Source organism: Thunnus albacares, chromosome 15, assembly GCF_914725855.1.
Source record: "Thunnus albacares chromosome 15, fThuAlb1.1, whole genome shotgun sequence".
Classification (NCBI taxonomy): Eukaryota; Metazoa; Chordata; class Actinopteri; order Scombriformes; family Scombridae; genus Thunnus; species Thunnus albacares.
In genome coordinates this window covers 12,907,920-12,931,350 of record NC_058120.1, presented here as the reverse complement: position 1 = coordinate 12,931,350, position 23,431 = coordinate 12,907,920, and the positions used below count along the sequence as shown (strand labels likewise).

General features: G+C 40.4%; 1 protein-coding gene across 5 annotated transcripts in view; it reads left to right on the top strand.

Annotated features, from left to right (window-relative positions):
• ttll5 (tubulin tyrosine ligase-like family, member 5) overlaps window positions 1-23,369 on the top strand; it is a 54,576-nt gene extending 31,207 nt beyond the window's left edge. For 4 of the 5 annotated variants that reach the window (XM_044374441.1, XM_044374440.1, XM_044374443.1 and 1 more), the window contains exons 28-32: window positions 1,956-2,095; window positions 10,929-11,127; window positions 15,278-15,486; window positions 18,790-18,872; window positions 21,697-23,369. In XM_044374441.1, coding sequence (XP_044230376.1) covers window positions 1,956-2,095; window positions 10,929-11,127; window positions 15,278-15,486; window positions 18,790-18,872; window positions 21,697-21,749 — 684 coding nt within the window. In that variant the 3' untranslated portion in view covers window positions 21,750-23,369. The remainder of the gene's footprint in view (window positions 1-1,955; window positions 2,096-10,928; window positions 11,128-15,277; window positions 15,487-18,789; window positions 18,873-21,696) is intronic. The other variant, XM_044374444.1, reaches the window with a different exon arrangement.
• Window positions 23,370-23,431: the final 62 nt, after the last annotated feature.

The window sequence follows — 23,431 nt, the reverse complement described above, 5'->3', positions numbered from 1 at the left end:
CCTCCTCCTCCTCTTCTGCCTCACTGGATTTTTTTCTGTCAGAGTTTCTTGTGATGGCACCAGACCACACAGACTGCAGTTTTGTGGCTTCCTTTTGACTGTACATTATTCTGTCTATCTGAAAGGTGTTTGCTATATTTCCTATGAATAGTTAATCCAGGGCATGGCAGCTGTTTATTTTGCAGAGTAAAACAGGCCAGTGTTTTGCACTCAAAGGCTCAGAGTACATTTTGTTTTTTTAAAGGCTCAGATTAGAAGTCATTAAATCACTTGCTGAACTAAATGGAGAACTCCGTAAACACGAACAACACCCTGTTGCACTAACCCTAAAGTTTTAGTAATTACTCACTCTCATGCAAAGTTGTATATACAAATTAGAAACTGAAATTCACTTACAATAAACTAAATATACTTTTACACTGTGATACATAGATATTAAGATGAATCCTCTCAGTGTGTGTGTTTGTGCTTCTGTTAGTGTCCAGGACATTACATCCTCCTAAAACTGAATATTCTGCCTGTGTGTTGTATATTCGAACATAACCTACCATGATGGGACATTATGGTAATTATATACATCGCAGGATTGGAGTTGTGCCAAAGAACTATTTATTATCGTAGACATATACAGCCAAAATCACCGTAATGTTGCGCTAACAACAACAGTCACTTTTGGATAGACAACTGGTGGTTGATTTTAATTGCGGAGATATGTGAAATTGGCAAACTTGTTTGTTTCTGTTGTCATTTTCCGCCGTAACTATAACTTTTGAAGATATAAACACATTAAACACGGTGGTCCGACCTATCTGACGTAACGTTAGCCTAGTTAACGCAACGCCAACAATCTCAAATAAGTTTTTTCTTTGATGCTGAAAATCAAATGAGGCATAAAGCCTACTTGTCACAAAATGCTTCACACAAATTCGGTCATGAAGTTCATGCTGCCAGGTTTTCCCAACTGCTGACACTGTAAGCCTCTGTCTTTTCGACTGACACAAGCATTTGGATCTCCTCCCTTTTCAGACGCTGAATCCAGAGCTGTCTTGGAAATCTGAAAAATCCAAACCCCTCTCCACTCTTTAATGTTACTCGGCAGCCCCATACACAACAAGACTTAACCATTTTCTTTTCAGTTGAGAGAATATTTCTCAGTTGTTCCTCACCCCCGTTTGCTCCTTGCCATTTAAGTGTATGTACGTGATGCAGGGGTTTTCTACCTGGAAGTTATTGTAAACAAACAAAATTTTGATCTCCTGACATCATATGTATGACATTTCGTCCTCAAGCCCAAGCGGTGTTGGCACCAACGTGTGTGTTTTCATTTCCTCCCACTCTCGTCCTGAGTAATGGATAGTCATGACCACAGTAGGTGCAGTAGACAAGCATTATATGTGATTCTAGTTGACACGCTGACACGTTTTTCATGTACTAAAAGGCTTGGCAGCTTCACAATTTTTCACATTGGGGATTTAATGCTATACAGGAGGAAATAAAGTAAACAAAACGCCACAGCGGTGTGATTAATTCTACCATTAGATTTCAACACAGTAAATGATTCCCAGGGTAGAATAGAGCGGCACAGAGGGGCAGTTGCTACAGTAGTGCTGATGTGGCTGTAAACAGATTTGGCAAGTCATGATAACTGATTCTGTTAGGCATGGAGGAGGGGGAGGGGACCACCTGGGTTTAGTGCTGAGCGGAGACTAGCTCTGCCATGTGCTGTGTGTACATTTCACACAGCCCCCAGATGCAAGAGATTGAAGTGGTCGATGCAGGGAGGAACACAATATGAGCACTTATTTATCAAACATAGCAAGAAGGGTGATTGAAGTGACTTGATTGAACATTGATTTTGTTAGTGAGTGCCTTTATCTCAGTAAGTGTAATGAAAATGACAATTAAAATTAAATTGGTTTGAGTTAAATTGTCTTTTAAACTCTTTCTGCTTACAGTTGACAAACCTGAACCTGGCCAACAGGATGCTGAACAGAGAGAGCCTCACTCTGAACCCTAAGATGCGACACACTACTGCTACGACCCAAGGACCAGTGAAAGCTGTTCACTCTGGAATGGATCTACTTAGCAGCACTGGGTGAGTCCAAAGAAATGTGGCACTTTGAGGCCTTAAGGTTTTATTTTTTTAAATATGCAATGTATAAATTCTTATTTTGAATATTGGAAATAAGGTAAAAAAGTGGATTTCAATTAATACTTTTTTGCAGCTTTTTTTTTTTTAAACTTTTTTTCACTTAGTGGTCTATGCATAATCAACAAGAGAACCTTGTTTACACAATTTTTGGGTGCATGGGGACATAATATCCAACTGAAAATCAGTTTGAACTACTCTGCTTTTTTTTATTCTGAAAAAGTTTTTTCTGTGTAAATCATAAAACATGAAAATGATGAATCTTCTGTGTTTAAGACACACATGACCTCCATATAAGAAGGAGAAAGGTATCATATGTACAACATCTTAGTATACTTTTATTGTTGGAAAGTACCACACACACCACACCTTTGCTTACTTAAAATAGCTCCAGTACCCCATTTGGTCAAATTTCTCACAATTGTGCTCACATGTACTATTTTTTTGGCCTCCCCTGAGGCTGCAGAGAAGGAATAGTGTGTTACAGACTCAATGGGATTCATTGCCAAGGTAAACAGAATATCTCTCTTCTAAGAGCTTTGAGTTTGAGATGCTGTGCTGATCTACACTGACACACACGTTGGAGTCAGTACACAGAACCATTCTTGTTTTTCAGAATCAGTGATGAGGCCCGAAGGGTTAAAATACTGTTTTACTTTAGGGACGGTGCTTTTTCATTCTTACCACTTTGCAGAGTGATAGATACGTATGAAAGATTCAGAGGGGCTGCTCAGGTATCAACTATTATTCACTTTGTCTAAATTAATGTCCTGAGGATTTTCTGTGTAATCAACTTTACACAAGTTTTTACGGTAGACACTTAGATTGTGGTAGCCTATTTGGTCACACTCAATAGAATCTAAAGACTTTTTTAATGGTCTCTGACGAGTTTTTAGATTGAAGATTGTTAGTCTTTGGAAAAGGATTGCAGAGTGCCAACACCCCTCTGGGCAGGCTAGTTCAATACGTGCTTGGAAATTGGAGTTTTGTTCTTTTTTTAATTGTGCTTTGTGGAGCTACGTAGCAGTGGAACTGACTGCTCACTGCCGGGGGAGTGTGCGAAGCATGCTGGCAGCTTAAAACATTGCTTTGGAAGGGTCGTGGAGGCAGCGGTGGTGGGGAGGGGGCAATATCAACACCCACATAGTTTGTCTGCTCCAAGGCTCTCGCCTCTGCAACCATAGAAACCCCCTACCCCCAACCCCCCTCCCCACCTACACTTGGGCTGATGGTTTGTGCCAAACATACTGAAACTGTTAAGCACACTGGCTCTTTAAGCAACCACAGGGGTGAAGTATGATGGGTTTCAAAGAGTAGCACTGGTCTTTGAAGTGCCGCTGTCAGGATCTACCAGGTATGCTGCATCAGCACTCTTGAGAGCTGCTGCCTCACTCCAGTGTGCTGACAACCAGTCGGCTTTCAACCATACTTCACGTCCTCATACACCCACAGTTAACTTTGTGATCATTTCCGGTGTTGGACCCACTGCTACATTTATGATGATATTCATTCAGTGCACTTGCGAAATGATGGAAGCATTTTAAAACACTCAACAGACTGTGAGACTTCTAGACTACAGTCAAGGAGACAAGTTCAAAAGCAACAGTTTAATGTATTTGGTGAGGTTGGTTTGGTTCTCATAAAGCCAATTTGTTATTAATAATGTTTGAAGTTGGTATTTTTTTACCATGACTAATTATTTTTGCTCCACTTTGAAAAAAAATTAGTTTTTTTTTTTTCTTCTAGTAAGCAAGTAAATTGTGGTTTGAGTTTGTTATGGAGCTCCAAGTTTGTGTTTTTTACTGTCAACAGCAGATCCTGGTTGGTCTTCCCATTGTGTGTTTGTCATGTGAACACTCATTTATGTGTCTTGAGCTGCATTAGCGCCACGGCCACAGAAATTGTCTCCCCGTTTCCTCCTCGCTATACGTACAAATGACTGCAAAACCATCATCTCTTCTCTATGTTCATTCCAGCACAACTGAGAAAGACCACAACCCTGCTTATTCAGGGTATTTTTAGTCCTGTTCAATACTTTGTCAGATTGTTGTTTGACTTGGTCGGATTTTGTAAGGACATACCATTCCAAAGGATTTTTATGACAGCCCATTTGCTGAACCAACAACCCAACTAATCAGAAAAACTCTGGTGAAAATTTAAAACTTCTTTGATGGCGGACAAAGTCCCACAAAATTGGTTTGATGTCTCTCTTCCTTCAAATTTAAAGGAAGAGACGTTTTTATTCACATTGATTGGAGCCAGATGTTGTAATAGGAAGGAGGAGAATGGATTTAGGTTATTTAGTGGATACGCACACCTTAACAGTGATACCCAGTCCCTCAATGTGCAGTATTATTACATGCATGTAGGGCTGCAACTGAGTATTTTTACTATCAAGTAATCTACTGTTTTTTCTAGATTAATTAAATAATTAATTTAATTATTTTCCCTTTAAAAAGTAGTGAAATATGGCCGTCATGTTTTTTTATAAATATGCCCACGGTGACATCTTCAAAATAACTGTTTTGTCTGACCAACAGTACAAAGATATTAAAGCCCTCCTCCACTCAAAAATTGCTTATTGTTACGTGACTTGGATGTTTGAGGTTCACTGTGCAGAATGATGTATGTGCAGAGTTTTGATTGTTTCAGTGTCAAACTGAACTGAAGGGGGAGAGAAAACAGGCAAGCTACTTGCTACTTCGTAGACAACTAAAGCAACAAAGCTCCTGTAATGTAATACCAGCAATTAAGAAAGGTGATACAATAGTTTCTTCAACAAAGGAAATGAACAAGGTCCTACAACAGCTTTATAAAGAACTATACACACTGGACATCAATCCCAAACAAAAGGGAACTGACAGGTTTTTTTCCCCTAACATTAATCTGCATAGATTGTCATCCAAACAGGTTGAAATATTAGATAGCCCAGTAACAAAGAATGAAACCAGGAATGCTGTGTCATACATGAAAGCAGTGATGTCACATGGCCTTGTATATAGATATCCTGGCACCAATATTATAAGAGATATAAAATGAGGCTTTTACATTAGGACTCTTACTTACATACTCTTCCCCCGACATTCAACAAGGCCTTAATATCAGTAATACCTAAAAAAAGATAGAGATACAACAAACCCCTCTAATTCTCGACCTTTAAGTCTGATTAACCTGGATCGCAAGATTTTAACTAAGATCTTGGCCCTACGCCTGGAAGAGGCATTACCAAGCATTATACATCCTGATCAAGCAGGATTTAGGAAAAATAGGTCATCAACAGACAAGATTATTACATTTGATTTGGTTGAATCGGACAGAAAAAGACGCTCTCACTTGATGCCGAGAAGTTTTTACCAAGTTCAGTGGGAGTTTTTATTTGCAGCCTTGTCACATTTTGGATTTCGACCAACTTTAATTAACTGGATTAAAACATTATACAAGAACCCAAAGGCAGTGGTGATAACCAATGGCGTAATCTCACCTCTATTTAACCTTACTAGAGCTACTCGGCAGGGATTGTGCTTTGTCACCGTTATTGTTCAATATCGCATTGGCACCACTGGCTATTGCCATCAAAGCAAACGCAAATATTAGGGGGCTGGAAAGAGCACAAATTGTTATTGTATGTGGACAATATTTTGATGCTAGTAAAAAAAAAATCACATTGAATTCAGTACCACATTTAATGGACACAATACAATCTTACTCCAAATAATCAGGATATTAAATTAATTGGACAAAATCAGAAGCTATGCCTATATCTTGATTATGTAATGCAAATTTATGAAATTTAATTAAATTTTGGCTTTAAATGGATGCCAAAAGAAATGAAATACTTGGGAATCCAACCAAGCTGGGATGTGGAGGAAATGCCTACATTAAGTTTTGAACCAGTGTTACAAAAAAATTAAACTAATTTAGATAAAGTGGGGAAACTTACACTTACATTATGGAGGAAGATTAATGTAATAAAAATTGTGGGTGCACCATAATTCAATTATGTACGTATGATGTTACCAGTTACTATATCTCCTCAGATTTTTAAACAATGTGATACAATAATTAAATACTTTTTATGGGAGGGGAAAAAACCCAGGATTAAACTTAGGAAAATGTTTTCTCCAAGGGACAAAGGAGGCTTAGAGTTACCAGATTCAAGATTACACTGTATTTCCTTAGAAATGGCCAAAATAGTCAAAGACTGGAATAAATATAACCAGTTAGAGTGAGTTACTATTGAAAATAAGCTGTCATTCCTATTTACTCCTATTGATAAATTAAATAGTGTTCACATAATGTATTGACTCTTTCCAAAGAGATCTGGACCAAGATACCTAAATTGTATAAATTATCATATTCTAAACTATCATTATATTCTTCTACTCTTACTTACTATTCCTCTTCATGGCATAACTCTATGATTAGCATTGGAAAGACACCAGTATATTGGAAGAAGTGGCATGTTAACAGGCTATGTAGTATTGCTGATTTATATGAAGAGGGTGTGTTTATGTCATACTCTGACATCATAAGAAAATGTAATCTTAGGTGAAAAAAACATTTTTGTAAGTATCTACAAATCAGGAACTGTATTACCTCCAGGATTCACTACAAAGATGGAAACTAAATTCATGGACTATTTCACACTATTTCAGTGCCATCAAGCTTCTGTATTTTACAGAACAACCAACCAACTGCTCAGTGTAAGAGCTTAAAAATACTGTGGGAGAAAGATTTTGGATGTGTGATGGAGGAGGAGGATTGGCTGAAAATTATGTCCAACAATGGGAAATACATAAGGGAAGCTAAAGGGGAATTCACCCAATATAGAATAATACACAGATATTATTGGACACTACTAAGACTCAATAGAACGGGTTTAATAAATAGGAGTTTGTGTTGGAAATGTCACAACAAGAAAGACACAGGCACTTTGTTACGCTGCATTTGGGAATGCCCAATTAATCAACCCTTCTGGGGAACAACTTTGGAATATCTGGGCAATTGGTGGGGAAGGAAATTACCACTATCTCCAAGATTATGTTTATTAGGGGACAGAACCCAAATACACAACATATCAAGTGGAGAATTTGGGGTAATTATGTTAGGCACCACAGTGGCTGCAAGGACAATACTTAGACACTGGAAAACACCCAGATCTCCAGTACAAGAAAAAAAAAGAGCAAACACCACGATAAAAAGAGCTTAATTCAAGCTTATACTTAACAGGATGAATAACAGAAACAAGAGTAAGGCACCAGTTTTCTGAACTCATATCACACTGACTGATAAGCCTGTAGTAATTAATATTATAATCTGTTGTTCCCGGTCATGTTATGATACTACTGATTTTATTTATTTTGTATTTTTTGATTTTGTTTTTTATGCCACTGATGTTACATATAATGTAAGCAACAAGGCATATCTCACAATGTGAAACACTGTCATGCACCAAAGATGAAAGCAGTAAAAATTACAAAAACAACAACAAAAAAGATTATTTTAACATTCATCTGCTGAAGGGAGAAAGTTTCTCTGCGCTCACTGTAAATCTCAGTTTAAGGCAGATTTGTGACATCACGACTAGTTTGAAAGCCAGTCGTGCTCCAGTAGGCAACTTATACAAGTGTGACGTCAAAACTTGAAGCCTCCAGTCCAGTGCACATACACTGAGAATGGAGCTCTCTGTAAAGTAGGAGACATGTTCTGCAGTTAAACTTTTGTGGTGAATAGAATTTGCATTTTATTTTTGAAGATTAGGAAGGAGAAGTACATGTAGTTTGCAGACTTTTTGGTGGAAAAATCATATCAGACACAAACAATAATATTCAACTATACATATGCCATATATATTTTACAATGTTTAATTAAAAATGACTAAAACAACTAAATTAATCATCAAAATAATTGATGAATGTTTATTAACTGATTATTTCAGCTCTTCGTGTATGTCCTCCATTTAGCAGGATTGTCAGATATGTGACTCTGATGGATCAGGCTTTTAGCTCCATGTTCAAGTTCCCCTATTTCCTTGTGCTTTTATCTGTGACCACATCTGTGGCTCACTCGCCCTGATTGTGATCCACAGATATCAAACTTATCAGCTAACTTTGCCGTTCTCTTACAGTTCTTTCAACATACAAACAACAAAGTTATCCATGGGCTCCCCTGGCCTCCTTTTCAGAGTAAAACCCAGAACTGAACATTTTGGATCAGTCCATATTCCATATATGAGGATGATCAGAGTTTTACTCAACAAAGTTATCCAGAAAACCCAGTGAACCTGCCTCTTGGATTAGACTCAGGTAGCCTCAGGATCCTTCCTTGCACGCCACTGCATTAATTAAAGCATCACCATCCACATCTAGGCTGCTACTACACCAAATCCCCAGATGCTGTTTATTTTTTGTATCTTAAGGACAGTTCTGCTCAATGTCATGTCGTTGCAATAAAACAAGGTAAACAAACTTTTAGTAATGGCTGGAAATACCCTCACACCCCTGAGGCGCCTGATGTTTACACTAACCAGGCAGGGCTTTGAGATACTGTGGCATGACGTCATCTCAGGCCGTCCATTTTCCCACATTCGCACTGAGTTAGATTGATGCCGCACATGTGCTGAACTTGCACTGCTGTGTTGTTCTACTGTAAGTCATATCAGCATATTAAAGGATGGCGAGCACAGCGGGGAGTAAGCTGACACCCACGAGCAGAAGTCCGGCAGGCAGGGAAGTCCCAGATAGTTCAACACATGTGCTGCGCTAGTGATGAGAAACTCAGATGCAATACTGTTCTTCTCTCTTATTTCTTTTTCCCTAATACATGTGTTGGAATTATATGACTGAAAACTCTAGTTCATTCTGGTTTTGTAGTATTTTTTGCATGGTCTTGTGTTGACAAGTCCTGTCTGAAAAGACCTCTCCTCGGGGTCCTACAGAGAGGTTTCACCCAAAGAAAGCATATGCTCTTGACCTGAGAAGTAGTCAGTCTTAGACCATATGCTAATAAAATGGTAGCACTGAAGGTCCCTGCGGTCCAGTGTGCGAAATGCAGCCAAGTTAAAGGAAATGACTGCTGTAAACAAAGAACGAGTTCTTGTTTTGTCTCCTGGCGTTGTAGAATCTCTGGCCTTGCAAGGTTCACAGACAAGCCTTTGTTTCCAGAATTTAAAAAAATTGAATTGGCTCATGGTCGCACCAGTTGTTTTTGCAATATATGTGCCATTATGTGAACTGAGAAATGCATGGGCGGATAGCATGTTCACATGAGTTTAAGATCCCTTGTGTCTTTGTTTGGCCACACAGGACAGGAATATTTTTTCACTTTAGCGACAGCAGATTATTATCCCACAGTGTGCATTGTTGTTCCAGATTAATTGAATTCTAATTTTAGAGCTTATCGTAGTTTGGTTCTAAAAATATTGCAGCTATTGTGATTTTAAGTCTGCAGTGTTTTCTTTTACTCTAGACCAATGGACAAATGTTATTGCATGGAATGGGAGGAATTCCCAAGAACTTTTTTGTCATTAAGACCCCCAGGGATCCCATTTCTTCAGCTGTACATGCATCTCTCTCCTTTTTTTTCTGTCATATTTTTCCTCACTGCTCCCAATAGTGCTCTTTAAGGCATTATTTTTGGCTGAGATGGTACATAGCAGCACACCAGACACACATAGACTCAATTTAAGCGTGTCTGAAGAGGAGGCAGGTCACCTCATTGCTTTAGCAGAGGCCAAAAAGGAAAAAAAAAAAAAAAAAAAGGCTGAAACAGGCTTAGTTCTAATGACAGATAATCCAGTTACAAACTCGTGGAGCTGGTCAAAAGGTTTGCTTTCCAGGTTGTGGCTTTGTGATGTGAATGGAACGTGAAGCTTGGGGGAGTACTGAAGCAAAGAGGAAAGGTTTTGAGTTCAGTCTATGTTTGCCACAGGCTTGCCCTCTACTTTGACTCTGATTTGCACACTTTGACTTGAGGCTTCTGCGGGTCCAGGAGCCACCGGCTGGGATGCTGGGAGCTGTCTCGTCTTTTTTACTTTTAGCTGGCGGATTTGCAGCTCAACATGTGGAGTGAAACAGGGGGGGTTAATTAGCTACTGCCGTATCTCTGTCTTGGTGGGAAAAGTTGATAAAGTAACTGACAAGGAAAATATTGTACCATTATGGCTCACCGTTGTGTCACTGAAGCCTGCACTCTCCTCCAATATTAAAGCCAAGGATGACTTATTACTATAGGTCAGCTGTTGTTTAATCACATATTAAAGGTGGTAGTACCTTCCTTTCAGCTTCATTGTACTAGAATGTGTGGAAAAACACATAATGGAGAGCACAAATCTCACAGATAACTGGCATCACATGAGGCAACAACTGTAAAAACAGTTGTCCAATGACAATATTAGAAAGAAAGTGATTTCAACATTATCTTAACCACTCAATGCATGATATAACACTGTTTCATCACACCCCTTTCTCCTCTGTCTCCAGTCCCTCGTGTGTCTAAAGAAGGACTGAACTCTCACCAAATGTATAAAATGTATTAAACTACCATATACATTCAATTAACTAAGTAACAAAGTAAGCTTTATGGTAGCTTTATGTCACATCACAACTTAAAGGATCTTTTTCTTCAGACTGAGTCGTGAAAGGTTTTCTAACATGAGGTGAAACTCTCGTAGGTATTCTGCATTTATACACTGGGAATGTGAAAACATTTAGATGGAACATTTACACATTTTGAATTCTGTGACCTTTTCACTGACTTCTTTTCATTTCTGCTCTCCAAGCCACAGGCCGCTGCACGATGAGGAGGGTCTTTGGGACGGCCAGGTGCAGAATGCCTATAGCTTGGTGACAGGTGTGAACCCACAGCAACGCTACCAGCCCACCCAGGGAAGCTACCAGCTTCAGTTCGCTATCCAGCAACTGCAACAGCAGAGACTTCAGTCGCAACAATTTTCAGACCAGAGCCATTGCAGACACAAGGTACACAAGTTTTCCCACATTATTGCACCTAAATATGATACTTTAATGATTACATTTATCATTGCTAAAGGGGAATTCCCCACAAGTGGTCTTGTGCACAGAGCACAGAGAGCTAGTAGAGGTCGACTTTTATCCTCAAGTACACTGTAGCTGGGGAGTTACTTTCAGACACATGGGCTCGAACCCAGCTCCTTTTGTGGAAAAATGTTTTCCCTGCTCCCTTATGAAAGTTTTTGTTGTCGATACTATTAGAATTCCTTATAATTTGTTCCTATAAAAAGTTACTTAATTCCAAATCTAAAAAAAGGCTATGGAAGAGTTCAGAGAAAATGCGTGGTTCAACTTTGTTAGCTGTCACTTCATTTTTTACTCTAAAATCAGCACAGATGATTACTGAGTGACATGTATGAGAACTATTTAGTTATAAAAAACCCTCATATTTGTGTCTGTACAAAATATTCCCTTACCTAAGCACATTACTGTCCAAAACAGTGCAAAATGTGCCCACATCAAGGGGAAAGCTTTCATGTTAGCATTTACAAAGCTATTTTGAGAATCCCCTTCCAAACCACTTAACAAAATGATGTTCGGTGGGAACATCGTCCTCAACAGAAGCTCATTCCTGGAGAGCCAAACATGACTCCTCACCCCAAGACTATATTGTTTGCCTGAGGGACTCTGCTAGGCTTATATTGGAAGGTGAGTAATCAAGGAATGCTGCCCGTGAGTGCACCAGAGAGATTCCATTATGAGTTGCGTTTTTTTTTTATGAGTTGTACCATTACTGTTCATATCAGATTTGAGCTCCATTTGTATTGCCATTACAACCCAAATAAAAGTTTGGGATATGTTTTTCTCAGCGGTAGTAATGTAGCGACAAAAAACCTTTCAGTCATGCCTGACTAGCCGTGACAGATGTGATTTGGCTGTTTTCTGAGGGAGATTAGAGTCATTTTGTACAGCTTAATTTTAATGTTTGGAGAAAAAGGATAGGCCCCCCATCTTTCTGCGTCCTTGCTCTGAAAGAGATCTTAACAGGATGAGTGTATTTATTCATTTTCCGGCAGATTTTGTGGATTCATTCTATGGATGGAGACAAAAGGAGACAGGAGAGCACCATGGGACAGCTTACAGGGAGGAATGACTGGAAACACCCGTTTTCTTCCGATCTGTCCTGAGTAATGCAGTTGCTCTCACGTCATTGTTTGTTCATCATCTTGGTTGGGCCTTAATTAATGCAATTGAGGTGATATTTCTCTTGGCTTGGTCCAGCAGCCTTACGCAAGACACTTTATGAAAGCGATCCCTTTCCTCTGTTTCATTACCCATCTCATAGTTCAAACACATTCGACCAAGTTGCTCTTTTTGCGGGCATGTCCCATCGTCCTTCAAGCATATGGAGGCAGGAATATCTTGAACAATCTGCAATGGTTTGTGGCATTAAGGACTGCATGTGTACAGTGAAGTTCATGCACTGTTGAGACGTAGCCATCCTGTTGTTCAACCCTCACAAACTGAGGTCATAGGAAGGCTGACTCTGGATATGTTTGTCTCACCATCGAATCAGACAACCCTCCCTGAAATCCTTGCCATCACTCCCTGTTCATTCCACCCACACGGGTCTTTCTGTCAGTGAAGATTAAAGTCCTAAATCCTGCAGCCTCTGTATGTGTTACTATTTAACCCATTCTTTATGATGTTGGAGAGAATTATTTAAAGTTTTCTTTGCAGGGCATGCACTTTGATTGGTCTGGGAAATAGTCAATGATTTGACTTTAAGTTATATCAAATTTGATCATTTTTTAAAAATTTACTTTGACTTTTTGATACAAATGCACTTCATATTCCAAAATACACCTTTCTGGCTGTCTTGGCCCTATGGGAAAATTAATAGATGCATTTGGATAGAGTATGAGTCTATGTACATATATTTGTATGTCCTCTTTGAGAGAGAAAGAGACATGGGGCTGTTCCGGCACTCCAATCCACGTTCCAGTTATTGGGTGCAGACTGTGCGGCTCCTCCACAGGCTTGGCCTGAGGCCACCTGGCAGCCAAAGAAAGGTGCCCTTCCTGGCCCCGTTCAAACTGAATTGCGGCCATAGGCCTTGCAACCTGGAAACGCAGCTTCTCATTTATCAACAAAGAAATTACATCAGATATTCCCTGTCACACTGCCGGCCCTTTGAACGGCTGCACTGTGAAGCTGGAAAACCATTAGCTTGTTAGATAGCCGTATAAAGCTGCAGAGAAAATAGCATAGGCATGAGATGTGGAAGGAATGTATGCAAAGCATTCCCGGCACTGCAAGGACAGAGTGAAATGCGGCTCTAAAATATTATGTCAGAATGAAAATGGTATTTTCCTTCTTCCCAAGCCAAGAGATCTATAAACAAACAAATAATTTGAAGAATGCTTTTTAGTGCAGCCAGTTGCCAAAAAAAAAAAAAAAACGAAAAAAAATTGAGCATGTTTTGATTCTGGATGGCATTTCATTAATATCTGCACTAACTCATGTCAGTACTTTGACTCACCTTAATAACCAGAGACCACTTTTTTCCCATGAATAAGACATTCCAAATGTGATTCCACCTTAATCCTCTTTTAGTGTTTGGTTTGATTTTATTTTGTCTTAAAAGAAACTTCAGAAAAATACTTTTAAAAATTGTTTGATGATGCTACTAAATCATGCCACTTGCAGTATACACTGAGAACTTGATTCAAACCAACCATAACTATAAATTTTACTGAAACCTATGCCAGTCTCTACTTAACCCTATAAACAATATTTAACCATTGTAATGATTTGAAGGTCTCAGTGTAAAAGATTCCGTTTTTGTCAGAATCAAAACACATTTTGTACACTTTTTAAGTGAGCTTGATAATGCTTTGAGGGATCGTGGTATTTAAAGTTCTGTGCACTTCAATTATCAATCATATCATGGACATACGTGACCTTTTCTTATATCTGACCCTAATCAAGAGTCCATAATTTGGTGTGAAGAAGTTTTTTTAAGAGCAGCTTTGCTATTTGAGGCAAACAGAATACAGTAGATTCAGTCTGGCATAGATGTTATTAAAGTCAATTAGTAATGTATTCAATTTCAACATTTCTTGAAATAGGTTGGAGTATTTATGAAAAACTGATCAACAGCATATAGAAAAGCTTACAACCGATCACAGATTCCATATTATTTCCATATATTAGAAGTAGTAAAGGGCCTAGAATTGATACTTGTGGAATACCAGAAGTGATGGCGGCTACCTTACCTATTAGAGTACCTATAATATCAACATATTGAAAAGTTTTGGTGTGGAAATTACTAGCAGCATGCTTATTGTATTGATATTTTTCAGGATTTAGCTTTTAGAGTTGTTATTAAAAATATATTTTACTACAGCTGGTGCATCTATAAAGCTCTGTCAAAGAAATGCACACATGTATTTCGGGTCAGTACAGTAACCCTCTGGCACCGCCTCCACCGGTCCAGAGTCATTTTTTGGTTCTTCAATAAGCTTTTTTCTCCTCACAGTTCATTTAATTAAGATGAGTTAAAGTGATGTAGACTGGTAAGTTTCAGACAGTCAATTTGATCTCTATATTTAGTTTTCAACTAAATCAAACAATCACACTTATTCTATCTCCAAAGTTGGAAGTTTCAAAGTTGATTATGTCATCTTGCTGTTTAACGTACCATTAATATGATGCAACCGGCCTTTGATACTTGAAACTGTTTGTCACATGTTAATACAGCTGGCAGCAAAGACCCATGAACAGGAAGTCAGCTGACAAAATGCTTTGTCTTATTACGATTAGAATTCCTCAGTTAGCAGACTTAAGATATCAGTGTGCAAATTTGAAGACCTCTTTACAGTAATATTTTTGTTTTTGCACTTGTAGATGATGAATATCACACAGCTTCAGCAAATATGGTTTTAAATCAAAATTTTGTGATAAGAGGATTAGTGATGCTTGACCGGTGAGAGATGATCATTTATTAGCTGCTTTTACTGTACTGACACCCTTACACCCTCCTAAGAGTTAAACCACTTGCAAACTCATCAATGCACAGTATCTTAATAAAAGTGTCCAGATAGTTTCATTTTTTAATGACATGTAATAAATAACAGTTGTCTCTCTTGTTTCTCAGGCTCAACATTCAGACCAGACAACCACTCCTCATGCCCAGGCTCCCACTAACCCATCCAGCTGCCCTCCATCCAGCCTTTACATTCGACCCAATCCCAGTCATGGACACAGCCACATCCAGACCTGTGGTAGACCTGTTCTTGCCCCAAAGCCTCCAAGCAGTGCCAGAGAAGGTCAGATCAGGAAAACAGCAACAAAGCGCCTCATCAAGTAAGAACAGCCTCTCAACCAAGTCAATGCTTTTGCTCCTGATCTACTCCTGACTCTTGTTGCTGCTTAAATCCAGTAGAGCTGAACGTTGAACAAAGTCACCATGTAATTTATGGCACATTAAGTGATTGCAGAGCAGTACCAGTGATTGGACCCTGCCTGTGGAGTGAGACAGAGTGCATGGGATCGGGGAGTTCAAGAGGACATGGCTAATGCTAATGAGAGTTAGAATATGTGCGGAGTGCTCCCAGTCTTTTGGCTGCAGGGTGTATCTGCCTGTTCAGTAAACAACCTCATCACAGGCCTGATTTCTGCCTGAACCGTAAACAGAGCGTGGTTCAATGGAAGGGCCCGAGCTCCGAGCGACGTTTAAATCCTGTTTGGTTTGGAGATAAGCTGAAGAGCACAGAAGGGAAAATAAAAGGAAAGGAGTCAAACAGGGCTGAACTCCCAGCTATTTCCCTCACTTACTTTATGGCTTTATTACCGCAACATCTGGCCAAATTACACAACAACACAGCAAACCTTTGTGATCAGGGCTGATTGTTTGTTTCAAGCACTCTGCTGCAGCAGTGAAGGGCTCTTCACACTCGTCTAATGTGTAAGAAATGGATTGTAAATGGATTGGAACAATGGCTGAAAGAAGTATTTGTTTCTGTGTCTTAAATGAGTTAAATGAGACCATACAGTATGTGAGTTGTCAGCTAAGTCGACCGTCCGTTTCTGCTGACACCCTGGCGGTTTTAATGTGGTTGAGACCAGCAGATAGGTACTGAGCAAAGCCCTCTTTCTGCTGACGTGTTGCATTCAGTCATTTTATTTGACTGGACAAACTGTGCCGTCAGAGGCCTGGCAAGCGAAGAGTTAAGAGGGCAGGGGTTGTAGTATAGGTTAGGGCAGCCGGGTAGGTGCCGTGTTTGCTCCTGTGTGTGTATCTTCCTGGCAGTTGCGGTGTTTACCCACTGCATGTGGAATTCCAGAGCCCCCTCACACTCCTCTCCTCTGTCCTGCATTTTTGTGGTCGACCAGTGTGACAGGGGAGAGTGTGGGAAAAACGGAAGCTTCAGGACCAAAAATGCACTGATGGAAACAATGAAAAGAAAGAATAAAGAGGGGGGGGGGGGAGAAAATAAAAAAAGAATGACAGAAAAGTAAACTCTGTCCAGGAGAAAGGGAGATGATTGTTTGCAGAGAATGGTGGGATAATAAGTTGCTTCCCTTTATTTCCAGCGCTCATTTTAGGGGCAACTCAATACCTCTGTTATTGAGGCACATCTGAAATGCATCCCAGTGTAGGTCTAAGCTCCTCCAACTTATAATAGAATCACTTTGGTGTATTCAAACAGTTCAAGGTTATCCAGCCCTCCAAACACCTTCCTCTAGCCAGCTGCTGAAGTGAAAACAGTTTGATACAAATTCACCAGCTCTGACCTTGCCTGTTTTTTTTCCTTTTGTGTTATACACCACTGATGATCACTGGTAGTTGTTAGTGGAATGTATTTATCAGAGTGACGTTTGGTTTTTGGTCTTGTTTAGGAGGGGAAATGGAGTGAAGATTTTTGCCGATGCAGCCAAATGATTTCCTCTGTCAGAAGGCCTAAAAGACAAAATAAGACTTTCACATGGACGCCATCCAATCAGCTTAGTGTAAAAATGCTGACTCCTGTCTAGTGATTGGTCTGACTGACTCGTCATCACTGACTTTTAATTGAAGACTAAAAGAGCCTGGAGGGACCTTGGCAAGAGTTCTGAGTGACTTAGATTTTTTTTTTCACCTTAACTCGCATGCAGTGCACTTGCAAATGTTGGTATCATACTCAGCAGGGCAGGGCAGGGCTCTCTGGTCTATCAACATACCACAACTGCCAACCCGAGGGGCTGCAAGGACTCAAAGTGGTATGACTTCTGTGAAGGCTTTGAAAGGAGCAATTTGTAACACAAATAAATTAGCCTGTTTGGTATTTTGTTTGCGAGGTTTGGCTAGTTGCAGCTGTAACTACGGAAACCCGGCCTGTCGTGTGGCATTACTAATAGGGTGACAATTACAGCAGCACCATTAATGTCAGCCCTGCCGCTGCTTTCACTCCCTATTAATCAGCCACAACAGTAGTTATTTTCACAGGATACTGTATACACACCGAAGCTGCCAAAAGTGTGTTTATGGTTAAACTTTATCCCCTTTGGTCAGTCTGAAAACTTCTACATACTTAAAACATTTTTCAACTTTGGGCTGGTATACTACAAGTTCAGATTTAGTTCTCACCTACAGTACAGCGCTGCCGGCTGCCCGATTCTTGAAGCGACAGAATGAGAGACTGTTGACAAAGAAAGTGATGTGAAGAACCCAGAGGTCAAGTTTTTTCTCTCTCACCCCCCACCCCCACACCTCTCAATATGAAAGGGGTTGCTTCCTGTCGAGGTATGCCACGCTTAAAGTGGGCCAGTTCTATTTGTGGTTGTGTAATGGTATGAAAGAACAACTGTGCAGCCCCTTACAAGGAGGCTGTGTGTACCCTCATTACCTTGTTAATGCTCCTTTGGCAAGCTGCTGTTATGGGGCGAGAGGTTAATGCCAGCTAAGCTTTATTTATTGTTCCCCCCTAAAAATGCTTAACAGATTTAATGTATAAGGTTACAGACATGTCTGCTCCCGCTCCACGCTTCACCAGCTCTCCTAATGGTTTACTCTGTGAAAACACTGGTTGCTGTCTGATAATGTGAAAAAAAAAAGGCTTTGTAATTTGTTGTCTATGATCTCTAGATTTCTCTACAAAGCTCTTTGATATATACTAAGAAAATACCACAGTATTCACTATTCACTCTGTATGAATGTGCCTTTTCTTTCTATAGCCGTTTCCTGCAGTGAAACACACTCAGTAATCAACAGAATAACTTTGCCAATGTGAAAATCACATCACCCAGGACAAGCAGCAGGAATTTGCCCCCTTCTTGTCACAATAGCTCATGAGAGGCACTCAGTAAACACTTAACCCCTGCTGGGCTCCTCTGACTGCACACACAGAAAGGCTATTTCAAGTTTGCCGAGTGACTCATCAGACATCGTGCACACACACACATAAGCTCTAACAATCACAAGATGCCAAAAACCGTTATCTTAATATATTTGATTAAATATTTAGCTCAGAGTTGAACAATGCACTGAACTAAATCCAGAACGAGGTGTCCTAACAGTTTGGGCGATAAGCGTGGCCTTTTTAAATACAGTTTGTCACCACGCAAGACCACAGGGGAAGGGTCTTTCCTTTGCTCATCACTCACACATATCTTATGTCTGATTAACAGGCAGACGTCTGCGGAGAGTTCAGCCAGCGGAACCGTGTCCAGCGGCCAGCATATGGTCTACGAGGCCATCTGCGGTAAAACAGGTGGGTCTGATGCTGCAGTTCCGCACGTGCTTAATTCCGTGCTGTAACTTGGCCTCGCTGGTGCCCGCTGGTCCTCATGCAGAGGGGAAGTTATGCCCTTTCTATGCCAGTGTCAGTGATTACAGGCATAGTGGACATTCCCCATGGAGGACTGATAAACACCACTGGATATTTTTACCCAGGTCCTGCTTGCCCAGTGGTGTAAGGGTGTGTAAATGTATTTTGCACAGCTACACTCTTGTAAAAATAACTACTGTACAAATTTTAAACAGAACCTCAGTACAGGCGAAGTTTTATTGCTTATTAGATTGAAATGACTCGAAGTGCCGTCGCCCTCTTTAGAGTTCATGCCAAGTAGAGTTGAAGCAGCCAGGACTGAATGGGCATAAACAAACTCTCCAGTGCAGTAATTTGCTGTTTGATCATATAGTCTGAATGTGTCCAAGACTAGAGGTCAGATTACTGCTGAAGGATAAAGAGCTATAACAGTGATGACATCTTTCTTTTGTAATGAGATCCAGTGATCGGGTATTCCCATCTGTTGGCCATTCCTCCCCAGTTGTAATTGCTATGCATCTGCCAAAAGCCTTGTCCAGTTGTACCCCAGAAATCACACCAAGAAAATGAAAATGTAGCTCAGCCCTCGCTGAGTTTATTGTGGGTAACGCACTGCAATTGTGGGTGCATGCACTCATGTGTGCCCTGTCATCTTTCAGTACTTGCACAACTCTTTCCATCCTGAGTTGCCGGGAGCTGAGCGAAGTGTTGAGCTTATTGAAGTAACAGTGAAATTAAGCAGTTTAAGCTGATGCACACATCTGTTTGTCTGATCAAGGGGCTTTTTCCATACTATACATTAGCATTAGAAAATCATACCATTCATCACATCATGTGAGTGTCACAGTCGCAAAGCTTAACCAGAGATCAGCCTACATTTGTCCAAAACTGAGCTGTCGGAAAAGTACGGTAGCTGTGCACCTCCTGAAAATATGTGTGCGTGTGTCTGTGACCAGAACATTTCTTTTCATTCTCCCTCTTCCCCCCTAAAGTATGAAGGCTGGCTTAGGTTAACAAACATCTTATAAACTCATCAATTACTGTAACTGGATCCGTTGGGAGCAGCTTCTGAATTTCATGAATGCATTTTTTCCGTCGTTTAGGGCGCAAAGGGTGGGGGAGATGCTTCGCCCCTGACTTTTAAAACTTTAAAAAAAAAAAAAAAGAGAGAGAGAGAGAGAGGAGAGAGAGAAAAAAAACAATCCTAGTACCAAAACCAGTTAGCAGGGCAGGTTTATCCATGCTTTGAGAATGGAACTGGGAGTTGAACAGAGACTCAGTGTGGTGTTTCGGAGAGGGGGATGGTGTTATTAGAAGGGGTACAGCCTTTGTGGAGCTTAGGAGTGAGTCAGGTCTTTCTGCCTGCCCAGTTTACCTTTGTAGCGAGATGACTGAGCTCCCCTGATTGACTCTGACAGGGAGTTAAAGCGGGTCAAAATGGAGAGCATTCTCTATGATCAGCTGTCAACCATCATTAATCACACTCTCCCTTTATCTCTCTCTTGTGCGCTCTCGTAATCTCTTCCTCTCTTCGCTCTGTAAAACTCTCCCTTTATCCTCCAAAAACTTTTCCTGCTCCCATCAAACCACCCTTCTTTCCCCGTTTCTTGTGTGCGTCACTCCTGTTTATTTGTGACATGAAATGAGGGCAGCGTTTTGATGAGGAGCTATCAAAGCTTACAGGTTCTATCGGCCACATGTGTTTTACACTCCTTCCCTTTCTTGAAGTTCTCAGGCCTCCGCAGCCGGTGACTGGGGGAAGATTTATCGCTCTCAGTTTTAAAAGGAAATGAATGCTGCACTTGTGCCATATTAATGGGAGTGTGATAATGTCAGGACGAATAGTTTAAGCCTCTCTCTTTCAAAATCAGACTGTGTGGTGCCTTGTTTGGGGAGGAAAGGTAGTTATTGGCTGTCATCCCCTTCTCAGATGTATTATGTAAGCTAATAGTTGTTTGATTCAAAGTGTTTTCTTTACAGAAAAAGGTGGATCACTTTCTTTGAATAATGTATTTTAATAGTAGATAAGCAAAAGTAATAAGAGATGTGTGTATGTAAGAACTATTGTTGCACACAAAGATGCAAACTGTTTGATTAATAAATAATTATGGTGGATCACGATCACACCTGTCAGATCTTTTGGGTCAATTTGCCGTCGATTAAACTCGACTTGACGTCATTTGTTTGACATTTTTTGTTCCAAGTGTCATTTGGAGTGGGGATTGTAAGAGAGAATATTGTCCCTTTATCTTTTCTTTTGCTGAGCTAGAGGAAGCTGCTTCCAGCGGTCATGTCATCGGATTGGAAGTCAGGGAGATGTTTTCGTTTTCCAGCTCAGTCAGGCCCCACGGTGTAAAAGAGCACCAAAATAAACAGAGTGTGCAGAGAGGGAATGAAAGGGAATACTGTTTGGGAGCACAAACACGGCAGCTCTAACTGTACTTGGAATGCCTTTTCTACTGGATGCCTGGACACGCGCCAGGCGATAGGATGAGGGGCTGCGAGTGAAGGGACAGCCAGACAAAAGGCTAACCTCTGAGCTGACTGAGCAGATCTGCTGGTCTTCCTCACGTTCAGGTCAAAACCCGACCATTAAACACCTTGACCATTAATAATCAAAAGAATCAACACAACATTCACCACTTCTTAAGGAAGTCTTTCAAGTTTTCACCTGAGCATTCCTGGGTTTTTTTTTTCTGCGGGGAAGACCGAGTGCTGCCCTTCCACCTCTTTTATATTCATTTTTCTTTCATCTGTTGCTTTCCAGGTCTTTCTGTGTACCGCAAGCTGTTCCAGGCCCAGGAGCCCAGTCAGAGATGACACGAAGGCGACCAGAGGCACGTCCTGCCGCTCTGCTGGCCTGACAGGTGTCTCTGCATGTAACTACATACCCACATCACAGAGGTGTATTCTGGGAAAGGACAACAGCAACAGATGAAAGCGTGCCAGACATCGAACAGGGTCCTATTAATTTCTCTCTGATACAGCCACAGACATGCAAGAGGATAGTATGCCAGGCCAGGAATGCCCAGCTTTGACGCAGGTTGGGATTTTGTTGCGCAGCTCAACATCAGATGGCCTTTTCAGCCCCTCCCCTCCAACCCCTCTATCCCCTTTGGCACTCAGTCTATATCCCAACAGTTGCCCGCCCTCATTCTCTCCATGCTGCTGATGCCACAAAAAGATTTCACAGACAGATAGCCTTCGGCAGATGGTTCTTCAAGCCCTGCAGGCATTTTGCATGTGCACTCCATTCATGTACATTTTTTTCCCCCCTAAAAAGTTATACAAGCAGGTTAGATGAGGGCTTTGTCCGTGAGAGACATCTGATGAGATTTTGACAAGTATTGTAGCCTGAGCAGTTTCTCATCTTGCTGCCATGAATGGTGAGTATGCAGGGAGGTTCCTTTCATGTGCGGCTTCTGGCATTAGACACTCTGACTGCCAGTTGTTGTTGGAATCCAAACAGTTGCCAAATCAGACTCTCTGGTCCTCACCAAAGGATGTGTTAAAGTTTAGCATCCTGTGCTCGAAGGAACGAAAAAGGAAAATTCTGATTGTTAGAGTTTAACTCGGATTAGTTTCTGCCTTGTTTCCTGTTCTCAGTGATGATGTAACATTGTTGCAGGGTTGACAGATATTTAAGTTTTGTATCAAGAATACAGTTGTGATTATTCCTGTGAACTGCTGAGATGTTGATGTTTTTATGGATGGACCAAATTTAATATTTTTTGTCTTAAGAAGTAAATTATTGTGTTATTGCATTTACATCGTACATTGTCGAACAAAAGGCCTTCTCGGCCGTTTCTGTAGCTTGAAGCATAACATAAAGAGGAATTATGGTTATGCACAGCCTTGCCTATAATGAAGGTTAATGCTGCACCAGCAGACCAATATCCTCGTGGATATTCTGCTGCTTGGGACCATATAGCGAGTTCACTCAGGGCGTGTTAATAGAATAAAGCATCTCTGTTATATATCATAAGATTCAGCATATGTTTATGATGACTTTGTCAGAAATACTTGAATTTCATGCATGTCTTTCTCATATCAGCTGATGATTATCATCAGAGTGGTTTTGCACAGATTGCAGTTTTCAGCTCAGTACAACAGTACTGTTTTTAATATACTTGATGGTATTTTGTAAAATTTGCAGTGGTTGATGTTAAAACTTCATGTTGTGGATTTACTGCTATTAAAGCCAGTGCATGCTGTATTACAAGAATCCAACAGTAGAATCCAAATCAGTGTGTATATTCTACTGTGGTGATTCAATGTTGTTTACAGTCCAATATTTTAATCTGTTCTGCTCCTGATTGTTTACAGTACACATGCATGGAAATGTAATATTTTTGGAATCATTTAGGCTGTTTGTAGCAAACAACATTGACATGAATATGTAGAATACAATAGTAAATATACAGTATTTGTTCAACATTAGGTACAGTGGAAGTGGTTGATTTCTTCACTTTGGTCATCTAAATTTACTCCATCACCCTTTA